Source organism: Mustela nigripes, chromosome 14 (assembly GCF_022355385.1).
Source record: "Mustela nigripes isolate SB6536 chromosome 14, MUSNIG.SB6536, whole genome shotgun sequence".
Lineage (NCBI taxonomy): Eukaryota > Metazoa > Chordata > Mammalia > Carnivora > Mustelidae > Mustela > Mustela nigripes.
In genome coordinates this window covers 101,310,747-101,335,596 of record NC_081570.1, presented here as the reverse complement: position 1 = coordinate 101,335,596, position 24,850 = coordinate 101,310,747, and the positions used below count along the sequence as shown (strand labels likewise).

At 36.9% G+C, this 24,850-nt stretch overlaps 1 protein-coding gene across 1 annotated transcript in view; it reads left to right on the top strand.

Moving 5' to 3' along the window:
* SPAG17 (sperm associated antigen 17) overlaps window positions 1–24,850 on the top strand; it is a 213,394-nt gene that overhangs the window by 134,717 nt on the left and 53,827 nt on the right. The window contains exons 21-29 of the mRNA XM_059377113.1: window positions 1,480–1,719; window positions 2,715–2,826; window positions 5,947–6,105; window positions 7,258–7,371; window positions 13,865–14,040; window positions 14,416–14,418; window positions 16,116–16,239; window positions 18,092–18,270; window positions 20,218–20,377. Of these exons, the coding sequence (XP_059233096.1) occupies window positions 1,480–1,719; window positions 2,715–2,826; window positions 5,947–6,105; window positions 7,258–7,371; window positions 13,865–14,040; window positions 14,416–14,418; window positions 16,116–16,239; window positions 18,092–18,270; window positions 20,218–20,377 (1,267 nt within the window). The remainder of the gene's footprint in view (window positions 1–1,479; window positions 1,720–2,714; window positions 2,827–5,946; window positions 6,106–7,257; window positions 7,372–13,864; window positions 14,041–14,415; window positions 14,419–16,115; window positions 16,240–18,091; window positions 18,271–20,217; window positions 20,378–24,850) is intronic.

The following is a 24,850-nucleotide window of genomic DNA, read 5'->3' as shown; positions in this document are numbered from 1 at the left end:
ACAGATCTTCTAAGCAGAAGATCAAAGAAGAAACAAGGGCTTTGAATAACACACTGGACCAGATGGACTTCGTAGATACATTCAGAACATTCCATCCTAAAACAACAGAATACACATTGTTCTGGGGTGTCCATGGAGTATTCTCCAGAATAGATCACACTATGAAATATCATATGAAATCATATATTTGTCTTTCTCTGACTGACTTATTTTTGAAGTCCACACACCCCTGTTACTTCCTGCTTTTCACTCATTGGCCTTCCTGAATGTTAGGGTGCATGTCTTTCATCAATTCTGGAAACGACTCAGCCATAATCTATTCAAATGCTACCTTTTCTAAAGTTCTATTTCATTTCTAACAGAGATTTCAAACTCACCTTCCTATTTTTGATACTTTTTTTGTTTCCTATTTATCTTTGGACACTTCTTTCTCTTTAAACAAATTAAAGAGTAAGCAGATTCAAATACTTATGTTATCTCCTCTATTTGATAATTCCAATATCTTCTTCGACTTCACAGATATGTCTTCACAGTATGCTTCTCCTTCAGAATCTTGCTTCTGGCTTACTTACTCATTCTCATTTGTGAGCGCATATCCACCCACAACCTTTTTAGAATACATTTTTAAGGTAATATATTTTGGCCTCAAATCTCTGTGAGGACAACTTGTCATTAGTTCTCAGGGGAGATTCCCCCCATCTCTTCTCAATCTTTAACTCAGGGACAAAGAATCAAGCTAGAATTCATGCTCTTCCTCTATAGGGAAAGGTTTTGTGTTTTGTTTTTTTTTGTTTTTTTTTAGTTCACTCAACGAAGGTGTCATTTTTTAAAAATATCTGCTCTATTCAGAGGTCTCTGATTTGATCTCCCAGGTTAATGCTTTAGTCCCTGTAACTCATTGAAACTCCTGTTCTAAGCTGCCAGGGATGGACATAAAGCCCTCAGAAACTTCTGTCCTGAATACTCCTGTTCCTCATTAGATTAGTGCTTTTTCATACCTTTTATTTTGTTGCCAGCCCTGCTATGCATTGCAATGATGATTTTTACATTTTATCTATCATTTTTGAAATGTTTTATGCCAGGAGTGTTTCTCTGAACATCTGGTCCACCATATTGCTGGATTAAGAAGACTTAAACTAGGGACTGGATTCATGTGGAAAAATATAGAAGGGAGGGAGACCAGCTAAGAGGCTGATGTAATAGTTCAGGATAAAATGAGAAGACCTGAATTAAAGGAAAATTCAAAGAAGGTGAGAGAGGAAGCTCAATAAAGAGAATTCTCTAAAGAGCTTGGCAGGACGTGGTACATGGAAGTTGGGTATAAGAAGAGAGTCGAGGGTAACTCCAAGGTTTCTAGCTCAGGATCTTAATTTATCAGAGGTGCCTTATAAAAAGCGTATAAAGTATTCTCCAAAATGAACCTGAATGGGATCTAATTTGTTTCAAAATCCTGTTAATTTTTTTTAAATGCGTTTATAGGCATGGAAAGAAGAACAAGATCGATTAGCAGAAGAAGAGCGCTTAAAGGAAGAAAAAAAAGCAGAAAAGAAGAGTAAGGAAGCTGGTAAAAAGAAAGGCAAGGAAAAGGTAGAGAAAGAAGACAGTAAAGCTTCAAAGAAAAAATTTCTTTTCAAGGAGAAATCTAAAGAAGAACAAATGAAGATTCCAGAAGTAGCAGAGGAACCCCTCCAGCAACCAGAACCTGAGATCATTTATCCGGTAAAATCAGCATTCCAAGAAGCCTCTTTGGGTCCTTTCAAATTGTTCTGGGAGAAACACAGCTTCTGTGGAATCACAAGGTTCCCAGTCTTCACTGACACCACAGAAGGCCTTGAAGTTTCTTCTAGCATAGATGACCTCAGACCCATACTCAACCCTCAGATACCTAGGACTTTCACTGTAGCCAGTCTCCAAGATGGGAATACCATCAGGCCAGTTTTTCTTGAGTACTGTGAAACTAGGTTACTAAGGGCAAGAAAAATGGGGATTTGACACAAAAGCATTCATTTAGGTTAATGTAAATAAAGCAACTGTGAACGATCAAAGTGCATACAAAAGCTAGCTGTATTGTCTCAGGTGACAGGCCTTGCTGAGCATGCACCCATGTATTTTGCTTGTAGGCTTTGGTAAAATCATCCCTTTGCCAGTCTGTCCCCCAGGCAGTCTTATAAGGAAAACCTAATGGGCAAGAGATGGACAAAAATGTAACAGCTCTTGTTCTTTCTAGCAGCTACTCTAAGCCAGTTCTCAGGCATTAGCATGCATCACAATCATTTGGAGTTCTATTAGCAACACTTAGCAAAAAATGTCATTACCATATTCCTTCCTAAAGTATAAAGTGTCAAGGAAAATGCATAAAGTGTCACTATTCCTCAATATATCAGTTTACTTTAAACAGAAAATTAATAGCCAATGAAAGAGAAATTGATTTCTTCTCCCACTGCTTTTCAGTAGTATAATTATTTGATCTGTACTACCTGGAAGGATGCTCCGGTGAACAGATTTTAAAATCATGGACCTCCTTTAATTCTGCCTGTCCTTGTAATATCACAGGAGGTGCTAAAGATAATATGGACACTGTCCTGTGAATCTATAAAGTGAACAGACATTCATTTAGCAGAATTAAGCTTACAGCATCTCTAACTGGCTCACACTGATGAGTTGATTTTTGTAGTTGCCATTTCACACTCAAAGCTTGATGTTTTCCCTTCTAGTTTCATGGATATAATATGGGAGACATACCCGTCCAAATCTCAGGAACAAATTCTTATCTGTATCCTTCAGATGGAGGGCAGATTGAAGTAGAGAAGACAACATTTGAAAAAGGTACCTTTTGAACACAGCCGGTTAATAGTTTGGAAGATACTAACGCATTTCAAATCATCTTGGGGCCTTGTACCCTTGGATGTGATAGGTGAGAGTGGTAATGTACCCAATTTTCTTTATTATACACCACATTCAGCACTTCCAGCCTTCACATTCTTCTGTTACAATTGACTGCAAGGCACAAGCCAGCTGAGAGGTTAGCTGGGACATACTGTTACAAACTTTCTGGTTGTTAAAATCTTGAAATGTTTCTGTATGATTCAAAAATACTATAATAGTAACCACAATAAACATAATTAATTAGTAATATTAATTACTGCACGTAGCGTTATCTCAGAAACCAAGCACACACTGTGATTTGAGAGCAAATTTCTAATCTGGGCTCTGGAGCACCAAGCTTGGGGTTCTGCTGCCAAGGTCCAGGTATTTTTGCTACAGAGAAGTTTCTTCTGGATTCAGAAGTCTTTGAATGGGAGATGAGGAGATGAGCCTTGTGGATGCAGTGAGGACCTAGTCTAGAAAACCCCTAAAGGAAATGTGTAATTCTTCCCAAGAAGCAGATACGAGCTCTAGGGAACCTGTCAGGGACATCTTGCAGGGTCTATCTTTTCACTGGGCTTTAAAGATCTCTTAGGTAGGGGTGCCTGGGCGGCTTAGTGGATTAAAGCCTCTGTCTTCAGCTCAGGTCATGATCTCAGGGTCCTAGGAGAGAGCCCTGCATTGGGCTCTCTTCTCAGCAGGGAGCCTGCTTCCCCTTCTCTCTCTCTTCCTGTTTCTCTGCCTACTTGTGATCTCTGTCTGTCAAGTAAATTTAAAAAAAAAAAAAAAAAAAAAAAAAAAAAAGATCTCTCAGGTGGATTTGAGAACCTGGGCTTTATTTGGTAGCTTATTGTCTCAGAACTGTGAGGAGGTCAGTGTGGAAGAAATTTGAAATTTGAGCAGGGCCCTGTTTAATGTCCACAAGGTTATGCCCCCCAGCAAGGGGTAACACAGGCTCCTCCTACCCCCACCCTCTGTCTGGACCAGCTTACCCCTCCTCGTTTCCTGTCCTCCCCTCCCTACCTTTCTCTCTCTTAACCCCTCTCTCTTCCCTTCCTTCTTTCTTGTCATCTAATATCTACCAATGTAAGAAGGAAGTCATTGCAAAAGTTACATGCTGTTCCCTATGTGAAGTCATGGCTCAAGTGGAAGCATCATTAGATGATAATCACCCCATCAAACAAAAGATCACATCAATAATTTTTTAAAATAAAAAGGCCTGGAAGTCATTCAAATTATTTAAACAATGGTTGGCGATGCAACTTATATCAAATGTCAGACCATTTTATTATATAAAGCTTGTTTATTTAAACCATGATAGGGATTGTTATTAATATAGGTACACATATTTATATGATCATATGTTTTCATAGTTGATATTTGATATTTTAAATATTTTGAATATCATCCTGGGGTATAGTGTACAATTAATAGTAATTAAAAATGGAGCTCAAAATCACATAACTGAGAAAACTGCTGGACTCAAGTTTTGTGATGCTGTGTTCTATTTTCCATAACTATTCCTCACGCTTATGGAAATTTGTATATGCTCATGTTTATTAGTTTCATACGAGTCACAGCAAATACTAATCCTATCAATTAGGCAGAAGATAGCTCAATCAAAGTTGAAAAGAACAAGCTGGATTAAAAAAAAAAAAGAAGAAGAAGAAGAGAAGAGAAAAGCTGAAAAAGAAGGCAAAAAATGAGAACACCAGAAGAGGGAAACTGCCATTTGGAAAACTCTTGATTTGCTGCTACTAATGATAACAATACTCTAATTACCATTGATGTAATTCTTTATAAGCTGTAAAATACAACTAGCTCATGTGATTAATCACCAAGTTGAGTATAGGTGTACAATAGTCTCAACCAATGTATTTTCTCTTTTGTAATTTGATTAGAAAGTCTGCAAACATCTCCCTGAACCACTTGCCATTTATTTCTGGCTCCCGGGTCACATCTACAGGGGCTGGGCTAGAGTGACATCATGGTATTCCTCTTACTAAAAAAGTGTGTATTAGGAGGAGAGAGGGAAAAAAAAAAAGAGGAAAGAAAGGGAAAAAAAGAATTAAAAAAAAAAAAAAGAAAAATAGAAAATGATCTTGATGGAAAAAAAAAATTTTTTTTTAAGATATACTGTGGAAGCAGGTAGAATCCCATAACTAACTGCTGAGGAGGGACCTGCTTTGCAGAGGAGCGGAAGGCCCAGGGAGTGGGGCAGGGGGCTGCTCATTCACTCTGGGGTCTCACCATGGACACATCTCAACTGCGCAAGCTGCTCCCCTTGTTTCCCTGTCCGACTTCACTCCCTTGGGGGCTGCTCAAGGGTCGATGGGCATGGGTGGTAGGGGGCTGTTTTTACCCAGGGCCCTGGAAGCACACCAAACTGTTCTGCTTGTTACCTTCCCTCCTCTTCTCCCTAACTTTCCACAGTCCCCTCCACCTGCTCTTGTCTTGCCAATTTGCCACCCACCCCACCCCTCTTGTCAGGCTCTCTGCCCTTCCAGATGGCCTGGTGATCTCTCTTGTTCCCTTTTGTTTCTTTTTGTTTTGAGGGTCTTTCTTTGCAGGTTTCTGTAGCCAGAAGATCTCCCTCCTGCTCCCAGAGGCTCCAGTGTAAAATCCCCTACCCCCTGGGGAAATGCACTACCTTGTTTTGGGGTGGGTTTTTCTTTGTTTTCCGGTTTTTTGTTTTGTTTTGTTTTCCTTTGCCTTTTTTTCCCTTTTATTTTATTTTTCCCTTTTATTTTATTCCCTTTATTTCCCCTTTTATTTTATTGAACAGGGAGGTGGGAGGTGGATTTTATTTATTTATTTATTTATTTATTTATTTATTTACTCATTTCCAGGGGGGTGGGAGTTTTGTTTTGTTTTGTTTTTAATATGTGTCATGAATAAAGTTGTCTTTGAAAATTTTTTAAAAATCACATCACATTATTCCTGAGGCACCTTTCTATAAAATAGTGATGTCCATAGATGTTTCCATGCCCTTAGTTACATTCTATGCTGCATTATTTAGGTGTCTTGTCAAGGACCTTAATGGGGCATCGGTAGCAGTCTTCTATCCCTTATTTTCCACAGGGCCAACTTTTATCAAGGTGACAGTGAAAAAGGACAGGCATACTTTTATAACTCATTTAAAAGACCCTAAGGAAATTGTGAAAAAGGGAAAAAAAGAAGAGGATTATTCTTCAGAAGATGTGAAAGAAAACAGAGAGGAAGAGCAGAATCTTGAAACAGGTAAGCAGTAGCATCTTTGTGTCTAACCCACACATCTCTTTCACTTAGCACCTAGGCTCATTTTTCCAGATGGTAAGGAAAGTGTTTTGCGATTCTGCTTATATACATTTTCCCTGAGGTAATGTGTACCTGCATTATATACATAGCACATCGACAGTGGACTGCTAACTTGGTTTTGCCCCCTCTGGATGACCAGCTATTGATTCCAGTTGTCATACAAAGTCTATATAGCTGGCTACCTTTATGTAGCAACATTGCATTTGCAGTGTCCATTCTGGCCTGAATTTTGTTTTACACAACTTGTATCAAGTGCAGTCTCTAGGACTCAGGTCTGCATTAGTTGATTTCTGCTGAAGTTTCAGCTTTTCTCCAATATTCACTACAAATGCTGGGCTTTCCTTCTATGCTCTATCACTTAGTTCTCTCCATGGTATCAAATGTCTTAGGTTGCAAGGACAAGAGAAAAATCCTACATTTGGTCTTGATAGTCTCTACCTGCAAATAGATGAGAGCTCCAGGTGTTTGTCCATTGAAGATACAACATGAAACTTCCTGATAACACTATTTAACATCTCTAGGCAACACCACCCAGAGAAGCAATGTTATCTGCCCAGTGTTACATAGGTTATACCTGCAAAAGGAGAAGAGTTAATTAATAGGATGTTTTCAACTCAAACTCGTAATAAGACAAATAACCAAATCTTACTAATAAATTCATGATCCCAGTATTTTCCAAACTCAAGAACATGATGTTTGAAAGTTTGAATGTACTCCAGACCTTAAAACAGAAATTTTTAAATTACTTTTCTTTGTTTTGCTGGATAAAAGAGTATGTGGTTTATTTTAAAAATTAGGAAATATAAGAATATTTAAAGAAAACGAGAGTTGCACCTAATTCTACCACCCCAGCAGTGGCCACTATTGCAGTGTATTTCTTACTTTATCATCATGAACATTTTCCCATTCATTAAATACTCTTTGAAAACAAAGTTTTCTAATAATTTCATAATAATCCATTGGTACATACATATATATCAATAACTGAATTAATTATGTCCACATTTTTATCTATGTGATTTCCACTTTGCACTGTTTTGCTTCCATTTCTTTTTAATAAAATGGAAATGTCCTTGATTTGAATTTGCCTTTTAGGAAAATCAGATGCAGAGAATAAAGTTATCAGCAAGTTTGGATCTTTTTCTGCCACCTTAGAAAATGGGATCTGCCTCTCAATAAGTTACTATGGACCAAGTGGAATGGCCCCAGGTAAAATAAGCACAATAGCAAGGATAAGTGTCCCATGACCAAGGGCATCTGCCCATCCTCAATCTGCTTACATGTTGATAAACTTGTTTTGATTTAACGCCCCTCTTTTCTTAGAAAGGTGGGAATATATGTTTGAGTGCGTACATACGTGTGTGTTTACATGTATGCACATATATAGTTGCTCATACATAGAAAATAACAGTGCTTTGACATTTGAAACAATTTATCATATATACAATTTTACATAGAATCACATATACATATAAAATTATATGTATTTCAGTTATCTTTGTTAACTAGCCTGGGAAAATAAGTCTGTTCATGCCCCCCAAAAAGCATGATTTCTCCAAGTATCCTCTTGGTTTTCCACATAATGATATTTTTATGAGTCCTGTGATTGTGGAAATGCTCAGTGTGCTTCAGGACTTAACAGTCTTAAAGGAACCATTCATTGGACATCTTAAAGGATTACTTTACCCCACATTTAATGAACAAATTCTCCAACTGGAAGCTATTTCCTTACAAACCACAAAATAATATGTCATTTAACCAAGAACCAATTGAGAAATTTTGTGGGCTCCCAGGCATTTTACAGGGATATAGGCACACATTTAAAAAAAAAAAAAAAAAAAAAAAGCTTTACGAAATTGGAAGATAATCCCTATGCTATATAGACTTCAAACTACATATAGATCATAGTGATCCAACTGTCTGCCTAACTATGTAACTCCTTTTCTGCAGAAACATCATTCCATAGGTTCGTTATAATCTTTTTCTTACCTTGTGCAAATATTGTAGTACTCTAGTGAGTTAGAGAGCCCATTAAATTTGTTAGTATTTTTTATTTATTTGGGATTTTGTCTTTTAATCTTATATTTGATTTGTTTCTAAGCCAGCATTTGAAGTCATTCTCTGCCTAACAAATTATGTAACAAATTATTAACTCCATTATCATGCACATTCACTAAAAAATCCTATCCCTTCTGAACATAGCTTATCACGATTTCAGATTAAGATATTTATACTCTACTCTCTATAAACTATATTGCTGCTGTTTCCCAGTGATTTCCTTATTCTTGATCTCATCCTTAACTTATTATGCAATTATTCCATTTAAAACAAATGTTCCTAATTTCACATTTATAAGTACTGCATTTGAAAATGTTTATAATATGAAAGAAATAGAAAGGTTTCCAGTGTTTGTGGTTGGAAGAATGACTGTTGTTAAAATGTCTATACTATCTAAAGCAATCTACATACTTAATGCAATCCTTATCAAAATACCAAAAGCATTTTTCACACAGCTAGCACAAACAATCCTAAAATTTGTATGGAACCACAAAAGACCCCAAATAACCAAAGCAATCTTGAAAAGGAAAGCAAAGCTGAGGGCGTCACAATTCCGGACTTCAAGTTATATTACAAAGCTGTAATCATCAAGACAGTATTGTGCTGGCACAAAAATAGACACATATATCAGTAGAACAGAATAGAAAATCCAGAAATAGATTCACAATTATTTTTAGACAAAGCAGGAAAGACTATCCAATGGGAAAAAGTCTCTTCAATAAATGGTGCTGGGAAAACTGGACAGCAACATGCAAAAGAAGGAAATTCAACCTCCTTCTTATACCTTACACAAAAATAAATTCAAAATGAGTGAAATACCTAAATGTGAGACAGAATACTATCAAAATCCTAGAGAAGAACATAGGAAGAAACATCTTCCACATCAGCCATAGCAACTTCTTACTAAACATGTCTCCAGAAGCAATGGAAACAAAAATAAAAATGAACTATTGGGACTTCAAGATAAAAAGCTTTTGCACCACAAAGGAAACAATCAACAAAACTAAAAGGCAACCAACAGAATGGGAGAGGATATTTGCAAATGATGTATCAGATAAAGGGCTAGTATCCAAAATCCATAAAGAATTTATCAAACTGAACACCCAAAAAACAAATAATCCAGTTAAGAAATGGGCAGAAGACACGAATAGACATTTTTCGAAAGAAAACATTCAGATAGCTAAAAAATACACTCAAACATCACTCAACATAACTCATAATCAGAGAAAAACAAGTCAAAACTACAAAGAGATGGCACCTCACACCTGTTAGAATGGCTGAAATTAACAACAGAGGAAACAACAGATGTTGGCGAGGATGCAGAGATAGGGGAACCCTCTTACTGTGTTGGTGGGAATTCAAACTGGTGTAGCCACTCTGGAAAACAATATGGAAGTTCCCCAAAAAGTTAAAAATAGATGTGATTAATCTTTTTAATGTACTGTTGGATCCTATTGGCTAGTGTCTTGGTGAGAATTTTGGCATCCATGTTCATCAGGGATATTGGTTGGTAATTCTCCTTTTTTGGTGGGGTCTCTGTCTGGTTTGAGGATCAAGGTAATGCTGGCCTCAGAGAAAAAGTTTGAAAGTGTTCCATTTCCAGTTTTTGAAAGTGCTTCAGAAGAATAGGAATTAATTCTTCTTTTAAATGTTTGGTAGAATTCCCCATGGAAGCTGTCCAGCCTGGCATTCTTGTTTGCTGGGAGATTTTTGATTACTGCTATTGGGGTCTGTTATCAAAGGAACAAGACTGAGACAAAGTGGAAGTTATCAAAGCCTTATTCTATGCCAAGCATTAGAAGTTAGACTGACCGGCCAGGGAACGAGACTGAGACAAAGTAAAAGTTGTGTGAAACTTTATTCTATGCCAAGCATTAGAAATCAGACTGACCAGCCAGGGCCGCCTCAGAAGAGAGCAACCCCCTCCTGATCTCACAGGCTGATTTTGTAGGGCATAACCGCAGACCCAAGGTATGTGGCTTTTATTGTTAAGGCGTTTACTCCTGGAATCAATACCCGGAACCATACTAGGAACTACTGGGGCGTTTATTCCTGGAATGAAGTCCATGGATGTAAACAACAATATGGCTACCCAGGCAATATGGAGTTGCTCCAGCTAAACAGGCCCTAATAGTTAAACAGGTTTTAACATTAAATTGGCCCTAACAACTGCTTCAATTTCCTTGCTGGTTGTGGGTCTGTTTAGATTTTCTGTTTGTTCCTGTTTCAGTTTTGGTAGTTTCTATGTCCCTAGGAGTGCATCCATTTCTTTCAGACTGCCTAATTTGTTAGCATATAATGGCTCATACTATGTTGTCATAATTATTTGTATTTCTGTGGTGTTGGTTGTGATCTCTACTCTTTCATAAAATCATATGATTTTATTAATTTTGGTCCTTTCTCTTTTCTTTTTGGTAAGTCTGACCAGGGTTTTATCTATCTTATCCATTCTTTCAAAGAACTATCTCCTAGTTTCATTGATCCGTTCTTCTGTTCCTTTGATTTCTATTTCATTGATCTCTGCTCTGATCTTTATTATTTCTTTTCTCCTACTTTTTTGCTGTTCTTTCTCCAGCTCCTTTAGATGTTTGGTTAGGTTATGCTGTGTATTTGAAATCTTTTTTTTTTTTTTTTAAGATTTTATTTATTTATTTGACAGAGATAGAGATCACAAGTAGGCAGAGAGGCAGGTGGGGGAGGGGCAGACTCCCTGCTGAGCAGAGTACTTGATGTGGGGCTTGATCCCAGGACCCTGAGATCATGACCTGAGCTGAAGGCAGAGGCTTAACCCACTGAGCCACCCAGGTGCCTCTTGAGATCTTTTTTGTTTCTTGAGGAAGACTTGTAGTGCTATGTACTTCCCTTTTAGGACTGCCTTTGCTGCATATCAAAGATTTTAAGCAGTTGTGTTTTCATTTTTATTTGTTTTCATGAATCTTTTAAATTCTTCTTTAATTTCCTGGTTGACCCATTCATTCTTTAGTAGGATGCTCTTTAACCTCCAAGTATTTGAGTAAGTTTTGTGTTAGATGTCTTTCTCCTAGGTTCCCATGGAGCACTGATAAATTCCTTTATCACAGATTTAACACAGGACATTGTACCTGAGGGTTTTTTCATTTGATCCACCCATTGCAAGTTCCTTGTAGTCTTCATCATTGGCTATCCAATTCATAGTACATGTGGTAGGTACTCCATAAATTTTTACTGAATGAGCAGATGGTTGGGGATGAGAGGGAGGAGTTTCCAGCTCCCTATAACTGGATGCCATTCACTTATTTATATACTGTACTTCCTATAGGTGAGGAATCTTCCTGGCATTGAGCCACAATGATGAATAAAACCATGGCACATCTATTCAAAAAAACTCATTGTCTAAGGGCACCTGGATGGCTCAGTCATTTGAGCACCTGACCCTTGATTTCACCTCAGGTCACGATCTCAGGGTTGTGAAATCAAGCTCCACATTGGGCTACACACTCAGTGGGGAGTCTGCTTGAGATTCTTTCTCTCCCTCTTCCTCTGCCTCTTCTCCCCTCTTTTTTCCTCTCTCTCTCTCTCAAATAAATAAATAATTTTTTTTAAAAAAACTCATTGTCTGATGGGAAAAGAATAAATAAATAACTGCTGGATTGCTAGAAATTATATATAAACATAGTACTGGGAACAGCTAGAAAATACTTCAGAGAGAAAGTATAGTATCTGAGGTGGGATTTTAAAGATGAATGGTAACTATCCAGACAAAGCAACAAGGAAAGGGAATTCTTGACATTAAGAACCATTGTGTATAAACATACAACTGTGTAAAAACATAGCATCTTCACAGAAAGGGGAAAAGTTGAGAGTGGTTGGAGTGGTGGAATGTCAGTACTCAATGGCCCATAAGATCAATGAGTATCAAAGGTGTTTAAATAAAGGATGAGAAGTGATACAATTGGATTTTATATTAGAAATATAATTTTATGATAGTTTCAAAAGTACACTGAAATGATAGTATTAGAGGTCCCATACCAGTTTGGGAACTTTTTGCAGAAAATCAAGTAAAAGATTAATGAGAATATGAGGTAAGTTAGGAACAGGTAGGAGAGGCACCATTCAAGAGAAATTTCTGATGGCTTGTTGACTGGTTGGATGTATGAGGTCAGTCAAAAAGAGAAAATGCAAATACCTCACTGTCTAACTTGAGAAATGAGATGCTTGATTGCTCATTAAATGAGATTAAGTATATAGGAGGCTTTCCTTTCCTAGCAGAAGAGAGACTTACTGAGTTTGAAATGTCTCCAGTACCACAACCAGGGAGAGATATAGAAAGGTAGTTGGACATATTAATCTGATGCTGAGAAGAAAGGTCATGCCTTGTGATAGAAATTTTGGAGTCATCAGCATACAGATGAGAGTTAGAGCCCCAGTAGTGAGTGAGATACTCAGATCTACTATACGTAATAAAGCTCAGCTTTGGGTGTATCACAGTCATGTGTGACTTTTCATAAATATAATGCCTGTTGCCTCATCCCTAGAGAGTGTGATTCAGTGGGTCAAGATGGGGGCTTGAGCTTTTTATAAAAAATTCAATGAGCAATCATTATGAGCAGCCAGAGTTGAGAACATCCATTGTAAGCATAAAGGGAAAAACCCCTGGAATCTAATGACATTTAAGGATTCACAAAAGAGGAAGAACTAGTAAAGGAGACAGAAAAAATATGTTCAGAGAGGGAAGAAGAAATACAGGGAGAGTATTATCCTGGAACCCAGAGGAGAATAGAATTCCTTTAACACACCAGTGATGCTGGGGCGCCTGGGTGGCTCAGTGGTTTGGGCTGCTGCCTTCGGCTCGGGTCATGATCTCCGGGTCCTGGGATCGAGCCCCGCATCGGGCTCTCTGCTCCGCAGGAAGCCTGCTTCCCTCTTTCTCTCTCTCTCTCTCTGCCTGCCTCTCTGCCTACTTGTGATCTCTGTCTGTCAAATAAATAAATAAAATCTTTAAAAAAACAAAAACAAAAACACCAGTGATGCTCAGAAGATTGTGACAAAATTCCTTCAGAGATCAACTTGCTTTTGAAAATTCTGGCAATACTATTAGACCCAGAATAAAATTAATCTTTTACAACTTCTAAAATTTCTTTTTATCAACTCAACTAGAAAACTCTCTTTTCTGAATTTCTTTTTTTGTATCCCTTATTATTTTCCTATTTAATATGTCCTTGTATTAAAGCTATTTGAGTATAATTATTATTAGAATATTTTGGTTTCATAGGGTCTTTTATATATATTTTGTCATTATTGCCCACTGCTCCAAAGATGTTGCATATAGAAACATTTCAAAAAATATTTCTCAAACAGATGGTTGTTGCACTATCTTTAGGAGTTCATAATCTAGATGGGAAGGCAAAAACATGTGAAATAATGATTCAATCAAATATATCAAAATATTAAGTACCTCAGATTTATTAACTATAATTCTCATTTTTAAATTAACTGTATTACCCCTGAAATCTATCTGACTGAAAAATCATTTTCAGCAAGGTAAAAATTGTTGCCAGCTGGTAAAAATGCAAAACATATTTGCCATGCAAACATTTATATATTGATTTAACAAACATAAAATATGAATTCCAATTTACTAGTTTCTCCTTTTTTCCTGTTATAGAGAATAAGGATCCTAATTTGGAAACAATGTTGAGTATCCCATCAGCACTTACTACAACAGTAGTTCCTCTTATAGTGACTGTTCCTCAAAGCAAAGTGAAAGGAAAAACAAAAGGCAAAGAAAAACCTAAAGAATTTCTTAAAGAAGAGGAACACCCAAAAGAAGAAGAGAAAAAGGTGCATAGACTTGCCATTGATTCCTAAACCCTACTTCTACCTCAGTTTTAACTTTTTTAAAATCACAAGTTACACCAACAGTATCATTTTAGTACATGTATATTGTTGTGCAGATGTATTAACATTCCTTGAAGTTTCAATTTTGAATGAAAACAAGAGATGTGTACACAGGAGTTGGATCCCTACACCAGGAGACATATTGTCATGTACAAACTGACTCAGGTCTTCCATTCAAAACTCAGAATGAAGAGCTCACCCTTTTTTCAACTCTGGTTGTTTGCTTTTGGTTGGTTATGTTCCTACCATTCTCTAAATACTTTATTTAGTTTTGTTAGATAAGCAACAATTGAAAGAAGAATATTTCTAATTAAATAGGAAGTACTTCCATTAGACTTGGCCTTAGATATTGATGGGCTCCAGGGCTTCTGGCTAAAGAGCAGTTCACCCTCTACTTCCAATACCACCAAATGCAGACACACACAGAGGCTTTGATTCCAAATATGTTCCTAATACCAGAATACAGATAAAAAGAAAACAGACAAGAAGGAAATCACTAATGAAATCTTGAAAATTTGCTAGGTGAGCTGTACAGTTTGTACAGTGTACAAATTCTCGACTTATTAGAAGAAAAAAATATTAAAAAGTGACCAGAACTATTGATTTCAGAACTTGGTCCTTTAAAAGTTCTGGTGTTTGTACGTTACTTAACCTCGGCACCATATTTATTTAGCTATACTAGATGACTTTTCTCAATCCAGGGTACTTGACCCTCATTAAGTAAAAATTTTACAGTGTTGAGCAGAATAGCCCTAGATGATTCATTAATTTACTGAAAGCAATCTGATAACAAACCAATCAGTTATCCCATAATTTTAGTAAGTGGCAATAATAGAAGGGTGGGAGATAATTACTGTTTTTTTGTGTAATCATAAATTTGTCATGGCAGGTTCAGGTTCATGTCTTTGAACATTATTGTTCATTTTACAGAACTTCATAATTTTTTCCTCCTAATTTTGCTTTCTGTTTAGTTCTTTTAAAGATTTTATTTATTTATTAATTTGAGATAGAGCAAGAGTGAGAGAAAAATAGAGAGAGAGCACAAGCAGGGGGAGTAAAAGGCAGAGGGAGAAGCAGGTGCTCCACTGAGCAGGAAGCCCAAAATGGGGCTCAGTCCCAGGACTCCAGAATCATGACCTGAGCTGCATGCAGACGCTTTACTGACTGAGCCACTCAGGTGCCCCTTACTTTGTGTTTTTAATTGACTTTTGGCTAACTATTCCAAATTTATTATTTGTTAGTAACAAAGGCAGAACAACCTAGGTGATCCACAGCACAAGACTAGTTAAAATAAACTACAGGTGCAGCAACAGGGTATCAGTTGGAATGATTTTAGAGGCTAACAAAAGAGAGCCAACTGGAAAACTGAAATGATTATCATGAGGGGTTGGTTGGAAGTAACTAAACAACTTTCATTCTGGGGTCCAAGTAACCAACAAGGAACTCAGCATAGTTAGCATAAAATGAACTAGGATTTTTGAAGTAGACACACCCAAACTTCATTAGTTTATAAATAATCTTTTTATGTCTTTTTAAATTGTTTCTACTCACTACAAAAGTAATGCTTATTAGAGAAAAATAATGACACATTTCCTAATAGCATAACATCTTTAACACTCAAACTTTAAAAGATATACCAAGTCAGTAGAGGGCACATAGGTCAGCCCTTAACCCCACATTTACATACAGAGACATCTTTCAAGGCCTACTTTAAGCCCCAACTCCTCCATGATCCTTTCCTAATTATTCTAATTAATTTTGATGTCTTCGTTTGTGGGAGTAGAGATGTGCTAACAGTTGGGTACTGTAATTTAATTGTTTCACATGTCTGTGTGTCATTCTATGAACAGAATAATTTACACAAAAATACAGACTCATGCATATTTACAGGCTCAATTGCAGGGTCCACCAGTCCTGGGCAAGTCATATCTTAAGCACTCAGCAAATGCTTGCTTAGTCCAAATAAATCAGTAGCTCATTTAGAAAATGACAAACAATTATTGTTAAATTATTTACAGGAAGAAGTAGAACCAGAACATGTTTTGCAAGAGACTCCTTATGTTCCTACCTTCCAAAACCTAAATGTGTCTTGCCCCAATGGACTCCTGGTGACCTTTATTGGGCAAGAGTCTACAGGTGAGTGTTAGCCAGCATGGGGGGGGGCGGGGTAAATGTCATACAGAAAACAGTTGAATCACCATTGAAAACGTGTGTATTTTCATACCAGTTAAACATGTTGATCATGAACAATAGGCTAATAATAATAATGACTAGCATTTTTTGAGCCCCCAGCCCTAAGTACTTAACATATAAAAAAATACACAAATATGGTAAACTAAGTTCTAATAATTCCATTTTACAAAATAAATCAAGGCTTCAGGAGGTTCATTAACTTTCCCAGGTCACTCAGTTCCTAAGTGGCAGAAATTAAAGGTCATTCTTGGTCAGTGATGGCAAGGCTGGTGGACTCTTAACAACTTTGATGGGGTGGGACCCTGTCTTTCTGGCTCTACAGAGGGCCACAGGTATAGTGATTTGCTGTCTGACCAAATCAAAAGACAGTGAGTATAAAGTAAGTGGAGGCAAGTACAGGTTAAGTGGTTGAAGGATATCAGTCTTGTTCCCAGATATTAGAATGTAATTTTATAAAGTCTGTTATTTTTGTACATGGCCTCTAACTCGTTAAGATGACTAAGTAAGTACAGGTAGGACCTCTTTAATTAACATGATGGGGCATCCACATTAGTGACTGAATTTGAATATCACTGATATGGAGGCCCACTCTTGCAGTAGAATTAGCAGATGCAACCAAGTAAGCACTGGCCTGGGACTTGAGTTATATATATGTCCCTTTCGGTTGCTTACTATCTCTGGACCATGTTTCTTCATCTGATAAAAGTTTTGTTGTACCAGTGGATCCTGACTTTAATTCACAACCAAATGTCCTCTTTATTATAGTTCCCTTATGTACACCATATTTGAAAAAAGAGTATCTATCAAAGAAAAAGAGTATGCCTATTGAAAACTAATTCAATGCCATGTTTGCTTGCCACCTAAATGAAAAGAAGCTAAGTGCTGCAGTTGGTCTGATTTGTCTTAATTTTGTTTTTCTTCATCTGAAATTCTGGAAAGTGAAATTATCTCTCTTAAAGGGTTGTTGAGGCGGGCTGAATAAAATACATATACAAAGCAATTAACATATGTAAACATCTCAGTAAATGCTTATAATGTTATTGTTACTAATACTTCTGTGATTTAGAGGGTATCATGAAGGGCTCCCATTCCGAAATATTTTTCTAACAGCCCAATCTAGTCCCTGAAATGCCATCATTACATGTTGATAAACCACTTTGTAAGTTGAGGAGAGGAAAGTATTCAGTTAGCAAAAACTGAATAGTTACTGTATGCCAGAAATTCTCAATGATAGTATTTTCTTTTGAAGGAAACTATGAGGTGTTTTTCTCCTTGATTGTTAACTAAGAATAGAACCTTGAGAGAAGTCTGGATTTGGTTAGAGATGAGGGGATTATGTTAACTTTGAAAGGTGATGAATGATTTAGGAAGGACAAGCCTGAGTAACTTCGCCTGGGGCTCCTGACAACCAGGGAACCCCAGAACAGCATTGTGCATGCAGGGGCAAGAGCTTACTTAAAGATGAGAGAAAAGTACCCACGGGAAGAAAAGAGAACATCTACGACAGGAAAACTCTGCTTCCTTCCTAATTTTGCCAGGGATATCCTGGAATTCCTCAGAAGAATGGACTATACACGGAGAAGGTACCTATTAAGAACTTGTAGATGACCTTATTCACTACACTTGACTATAACAAGGCAGCAAAACACTAGAGCTCTGGGCCATCTGTCAGGTTATGAAAACTGTCCTATTATTCACATTTAGACAGAAGAATAAAAAAAAATTAAGGAAAAAGATAAAACACCAGCTGCACAGCATTGCTCAGTTCACAGAAAGGCTTTCTTTCTTTTCTTTTTTTAAGATCAGAATGTTGTGGATGAGGAACCCACTTGGGACATCATGGTCCGGCAGAGCTACCCCCAGAAGGTGAAGCACTATGAATTCCACAAAACGGTGATGCCACCTGTGGATCAGGAGGCCTCAAGAGTTATCACCAAGCAAGGCACTGTTGTCAAATACATGTTGGATGGATCTACACAGGTAACGGAATGTTAGATAAATAACACTCCTTCTTGCTGCAAAGAACAATACAAACAAGCTGGGGGAAAAGAACAGTGTTATCGTAGGCAAGAGGGACAACTCATTTGAAAATGGAGTCACACTTAAAATGGCAAATGGAGACTAGTATTGTTTTCTGTGCAATACAGGATACAAACAAACTTATTCTGTATATGATCCAGGACTAAATACAGTGTTTACCTCCTCCCCCTCTCAAGGCACCTGAGAATAATTTTAAAAATACTTTTAAATAATAAATTTATAACGGTACTGGGAAACAACAAAATGGGCCATCAGTGTATCAGAAGATTAGGAGAATTTCTAGAAAATGCAAGTCAGATGAGATCAGACCAATGGAGAAATAAAAGCAAAGTTTAAAGCAAGTACAAGAGAAAACCTGCAGCAAAACTAAAAATCAGTTCTAACACAGACATTTCACAGATGGAGCTCTGCACCCAGACAATGAAGTTAGTGTCCCCAATTAACTCACTACCACCTGGAGGGTGAGAACCAGAAGTCATAATATCCAAAAGCCATATGGCCTGCTCTATACCTCCCCAGTAATCACAGGGAAATTGTTTCTGTAATCAGAGGATATACCACCAAGAAGTGAAAAGTGACTCTCAAGGGGACTGATGACCATGCATGCAAGAATCATCAACCTTAGAGAAAAACCAACTGCATGAAAGTAAATTACAGAATAATCAAAAATTAAAGAAATAGCATCTAAAAATAAGGATAAATAGTTAAGCAAAAAACTTGAAGGTGAGTAAAAGTAACATAGGCAGAGACTTGAAAGGTTAACAGTCTACAAAATAACAATAAAAAAGTTACTGTGGATAAAATAAAGAGTTCTTAGATATTTAACACAATAGATTCGACACAATTGTGTGTCAAATCACCATGTTGCAGTGATTGATATATATATACATATATATATGAAACTAATACAATATTGTATATCAATATACTTCAATTATAAATTTTAAAGGAGAAAAAAAAGAAAAACAACTGTGAAAAATTAAGGCAGGGAAGTGGATTATGGGGAAGAGAAGAGTTATGAGACGTGGAAAAGGGATCTGAAAAATACAATCTCCAGAAGAAGAAAATAGTGGGAGTGAAGAGGGAAAATAATGAAAGAAATAATCTAGGGAATTTTCCCAGAGTTAAAAAAAAAAAAGAAAGAAAGAAAAAGAAAAAAACAACAACAAAAACCCTTCAGATTAAACAGGGCAGTCAAGGGCCAAGCAGAATTGATACTAATTAACTTTAAAAGATCATCAGGTCATAGTGCAATTTGGGGACTGCACAGGTAGACAATCCCAAAAGCTTCCTTAAAGAAACCAGTTACCTCCTATAGAATGAGAACTGAATGGACATTAGATTTCTCATTAGCAGCCCTGGTGGAGGTTTTTGTCATGTTCGTATGTTCATTGGTAGGCTATAGATACTGATCCGGGTAGATGTATTAATGATAACTATAGACGAGACACATACTAGTGATAGACGTTGATAGAGACTAAACATTTAAACATGTGATAAAATTTTAAATGTAGTTATTATATAAGCTGAAATAGGGCGGATAATTTTCTAGTTGCACAGAATGGAGAAAATAAAAATAAAACAAATAAATACAAAAAAATAAAACTTAAGTCAGTCCAATAAAGACAGATATAAAAAGAAAAGAAACAACATAGAAGGTACACGGAAAACCATGAATGATATTTATCATGCTGTTATTAAGCTATAATAGTCTCTTAGCTCCACAGTTACCATCCTAAAATATGCTTTGTGCTTAGTCTGGAGGTCTGCGAACAGCACTTTTCCTTCGGATTGACTTTAACCTATGCCAATGTTAACACAGTGTTAAATGTTAACCAGCTTCTTCCTTGCTGCTGAGAACGTAGGAACTTCTGCTTTTCCTTCCAGGTTCTCTTTGCAGATGGCGTTGTGAGCAGTAGTCCTGACTCAGGTCCTGTTTCTCCTCCTGTTGAAATGCCACCAAGTCCTCATAGTGGAGACTTGATGGACACAGTTTCTCAGCAAAAGTCAGAAACAGCACCGTCTGAGATTGTCATTCCAAAGAAAGGTAATAATTGAAGGATCTCAACTGATGATGGGTTTAATAAATCTTACACTTCTCATCTTTTCCATGTATATATTCAAGTATACTCACATGTATACATGTGTGTACATCTTAATTGAATCACAGCATTACACACTGTTTCATGAACAGCTTTTTTCTCTTAGTAATAAATAATGAACATCTTCCTGTGTTGTTATATACCCTTACATAGCATTAGCTCTAATGCCTGGGCTACTGTTGTAGGGTTAGTTGAGCAGATCAATGATATCAAGGTACTAACTAGGATTCTCTGGTTCTCTGGACCTTTTCCTCTGAGCCGTGAGCTGGGAAAAGGCCACACCAGCTCTAGGTGTAAGGTTCTCTTGTGGTAACTCTCAAAGCAAAACACAAAGAGAAAGAATATAAGAACTTTCAAGTGTCTCTTTTTGTCAGGGAGGAAGACATTTCCAGATTCCACCCCCTGTCCCCACCAGCAGACCTCCCCTTATATCCCATTGACTAGACCTGGCCAAGCACCTAGGGTAGGAAAACCCACACCTGACATTTCTGAATTTTTTTCTCAGGAAAGGAGCAGTACTATTTGGGGAAAAGAAAATTGGATAACGATTGAGTAAGCAATCAACCGTGCCTGCCATAATCTAATATATGAAATTGTTCTCCTCAGAGATATTTTCAATTGACACCCCCACCTCCAATGCAGTATGAAAATATTTGTTTCCTCATACCCTTGCCAGTGCTGGATTTCCTTATTAATTTGATTTCATAGATAATTAACAATATTTTTATTACATTAATTTACATTTCTTTATTACTGGTGGGGTTAAACATCATTTTTTTCTTTTTGTGAATTTTCTATTCACAGATTTTCTCAGTTTACTATTGAGATGTTTATTATTTCCATATTAATTTGTAGGAGATGTGTGTTTGTGTACCAGGCACAATTCTGAATACTTTAAAATATTAAATCAGTTAATTCTCATAGCAACTCTGGTTTCTATGTATATATTTTAATAATTCCACTTTACCGATGAAGAAATTGAGACACAGAGGTTAAGTCACTTTCTCGAGGTCTCTCAGCTAGTAAGTGGTACAGCTGTGACTGGAGTCTGGGCATCTGCATCACAAACTTTTCTCAATTTCTCATGGGACTTAAATGATCTGAGACCAAGATTTAATCTTCTTTGCTAATTTCACACATCTTCCCACAGTAACCAGTAACCTTGTATAAAGGCAAACTGAATTTCCTTTTCGGTGACTCAAAATGTAAAGAAATAGACTTTCCTTTAGTAGTAGCTGAGGGCTCCTGGTTGAAGTGAATGAAGGCATCCTCATTGCTTCCAAACTTCCCAGCTCAAAGGTTCCCCTCCTTTTCTGATGGGAGAGGACTTGATGTAAGGGTAGCCACTTCTCTTAGAGCCCAGTGGGGTTCCAAAGGGCTTCTGCCTCCAGCATAGTGTGCTCCAGGTTTCTTTAAAGCCCATCCATCTAAGATGATGTATTCACTTAAACACACACACACACACATGCACACACACACACACACACATACACACACACAGGAACTAAAAGACTTTTTTTATTTTAAGAACGATTTTAGGTTTACAAAAAAAAATGAGCAGAATGTACAGAATTCCCCTATACTTCCTCCCTACCTGGCTTAAAGTTTTCTCTATTTTAAACACGTGTTATAATTGTTAAAACCAATATCAATACATTGTTATTAACTGAAGTCCATAGTTTGCATTAGGGTTCATTCTTCACATTGCATAGTTCTGAGAGTTTTGACAAATGCATAATGTAGTGAATCTACCACTACAATAACATACAGAATAATTTCACCCCCCGTGAGAAGAAAAACAAACCTGTGCTCTTTTGATTCCTTTCTCCCTTCATCTTCTCCCCAAAACCAGTACCAAGGAGCTGACAGTCTCTTTTCCCCTCTACCCAGAACCTTGGAACCACCAATCTTCTTTTTGTTACCATAGATTTATATATTCTGGACATTTCCATTAAAGAGAAGCATACAACACAAGGCCTTTTGTGACTGGCATCTTTTAGTTAGCATAATATTTCCAAGGGTCAGCTATGTTGTAACTTGTATCAGCACTTCATTTTTATGGTTGAGTAATATTCTGCTGTGTGGATACACCACAGTTTGTTTATCCACTCATCCATTGACGGACATACAAGTTGTTTCACTTTTGCGAAACTGTAAATAAAGTTGATATGAACATTTCTTTACAAGTTTTTGGTGTGGACATATATTTTCATTTCTCTGGAGTGGATACCCAGGAATTGCTAGAATTGCTAGAATTGGAATTGCTAGAATAGTAACTGTGTTTCTCACTTTGAGCACCTGACAAACTTTTCCAAAGCAGCTGCATTGTTTTCCATTCTCACCAGCATCGTTGAAGGGGGGTTCCTATTTCTTCACTTTCTCGCCAACACTGTTATTTTCTGTCTGGAGCCATTCCTCTTTTTTTCTTTTTAAAATTTTATTTATTTTTGATTATTATTTCGAGGGTATTGGGTTTCTGCTTAAGCATTAGGATTTTATTTTATTATTAATTTTTTATTGTGTTCTATTAGTCACCACACATCATTAGTTTTTGTTTTTTTTTAAGATTTTATCTATTTATTTGACATAGAGAGATCACAAGTAGGCAGAGAAGCAGGCAGAAAGAGGGGGAAAGAGGCTCCCTGCTGAGCAGAGAGCCCAATGTGGGGCTCAATCCCAGGACTCGCAGATCATGACCTGAGCCAAAGGCAGAAGTTTAACCCACTGAGCCACCCAGGTGCCTCTACATCATTAGTTTTTGATGTAGTGTTCCATGATTCATTGTTTGTGTATAACACCCAGTGCTCCATGCTATAGGTTGTTCTTACTGAGATTCAGCTGATTGTTGTAATTCTTTTGGTTTATTTCCAGATTTCTATAAAGATTTTATTTATTTATTTGACAGAGAGAAATCACAAGTAGATGGAGAGGCAGGCAGAGAGAGAGAGGGAGGGAAGCAGGCTCCCTGCCGAGCAGAGAGCCCGATGCGGGACTCGATCCCAGGACCCTGAGATCATGACCTGAGCCGAAGGCAGCGGCTTAACCCACTGAGCCACCCAGGCGCCCTATTTCCAGATTTCTAAAAGAGTTGATTTCAATAATTTTTTTTCCAGTGTTGTCACTGTTTTTCTTTTTGAAGAATGGCTTTTTGAAGATCCTTTCTTGCTGTACCAGAAGTGCGTCTCCCATCTCACAAGAAATACCATTTAGTATTTTCATAATTTTTTTAGCTCTATTTTCTAATTTCCAGATGACTACAATTTTTTAAAAATTTTATTTAGATGACTTCCTTTTTGACCCACAAGCTATTTAAACATGCTTCTAAATTTCTAAAACTATAAAGTAGTTTTAGGATTTTTTTTAAATTTTTTTATTTTTTATAAACATATATTTTTATCCCCAGGGGTACAGGTCTGTGAATCACCAGGTTTACACACTTCACAGCACTCACCATAGCACATACCCTCCCCAATGTCCATAATCCCACCGCCCTTCTCCCACCCCCCCATCCCCCCAGCAACCCTCAGTTTGTTTTGTGAGATTGAGAGTCACTTATGGTTTGTCTCCCTCCCAATCCCATCTCGTTTCATTGATTCTTCTCGTACCCACTTAAGCCCCCATGTTGCATCACCACTTGCTCATATCAGGGAGATCATATGATAGTAGTTTTAGGATTTTTAAATAATTGATTTTTAACTAATCTTGAAAATTGTTGAAACGTGATGTATAGCCTCAAATATGGGCAATTGTTTTAAAAAGTCTGTGTATGATTGAAAAGGGCATGTATCCTGTAGTTATTGAGTATAGCGTTCTCTTTATAACTGTTAGTTCAAAACTGTTAGCTGTGTTATTCAATCTATTTCCAAGTTCAGCAAACTTCTCTACAAAGGGAAAGATAGTAAATATTTTTTTATTATGTTCAATTAGCCAACATATAGTACATCATGAGTTTTTGATGTAGTGTTCAAGAATTCATTAGTTGTATATAACACCCAGAGTTTATTTAGACTTTGTGAGCCATATTGTCTCTGTCACAACTACTCACCTCTGCCATTGTAGCATGAAAATAGCCATAGACAATACATAATTAAATGAGCATGGTGTATTGTGTTTAAGGAAAACTTATTTATGGACACTAGAATTTGAATTTCATATAATTTTCAGGTGTTGCAAAATATTTTTCTTTTAATTATAATTGTATTATAATTAATTTTCTTTTAATTATATAAAAATGTTAAAAGAAGTATTACTTCACAGACTACAACAACAGACAGCAAGCCACATTTGCTTGACAGGTCAAAATTTGCCAACCATTATTGTATAAACTCACAAATATTTTTAATCTACTGTATCAATTTATTCAGCAGAAGTATGTTTAAATAAGGGTAGAATAATCTATCCAAGGCCATCCTTCTTAT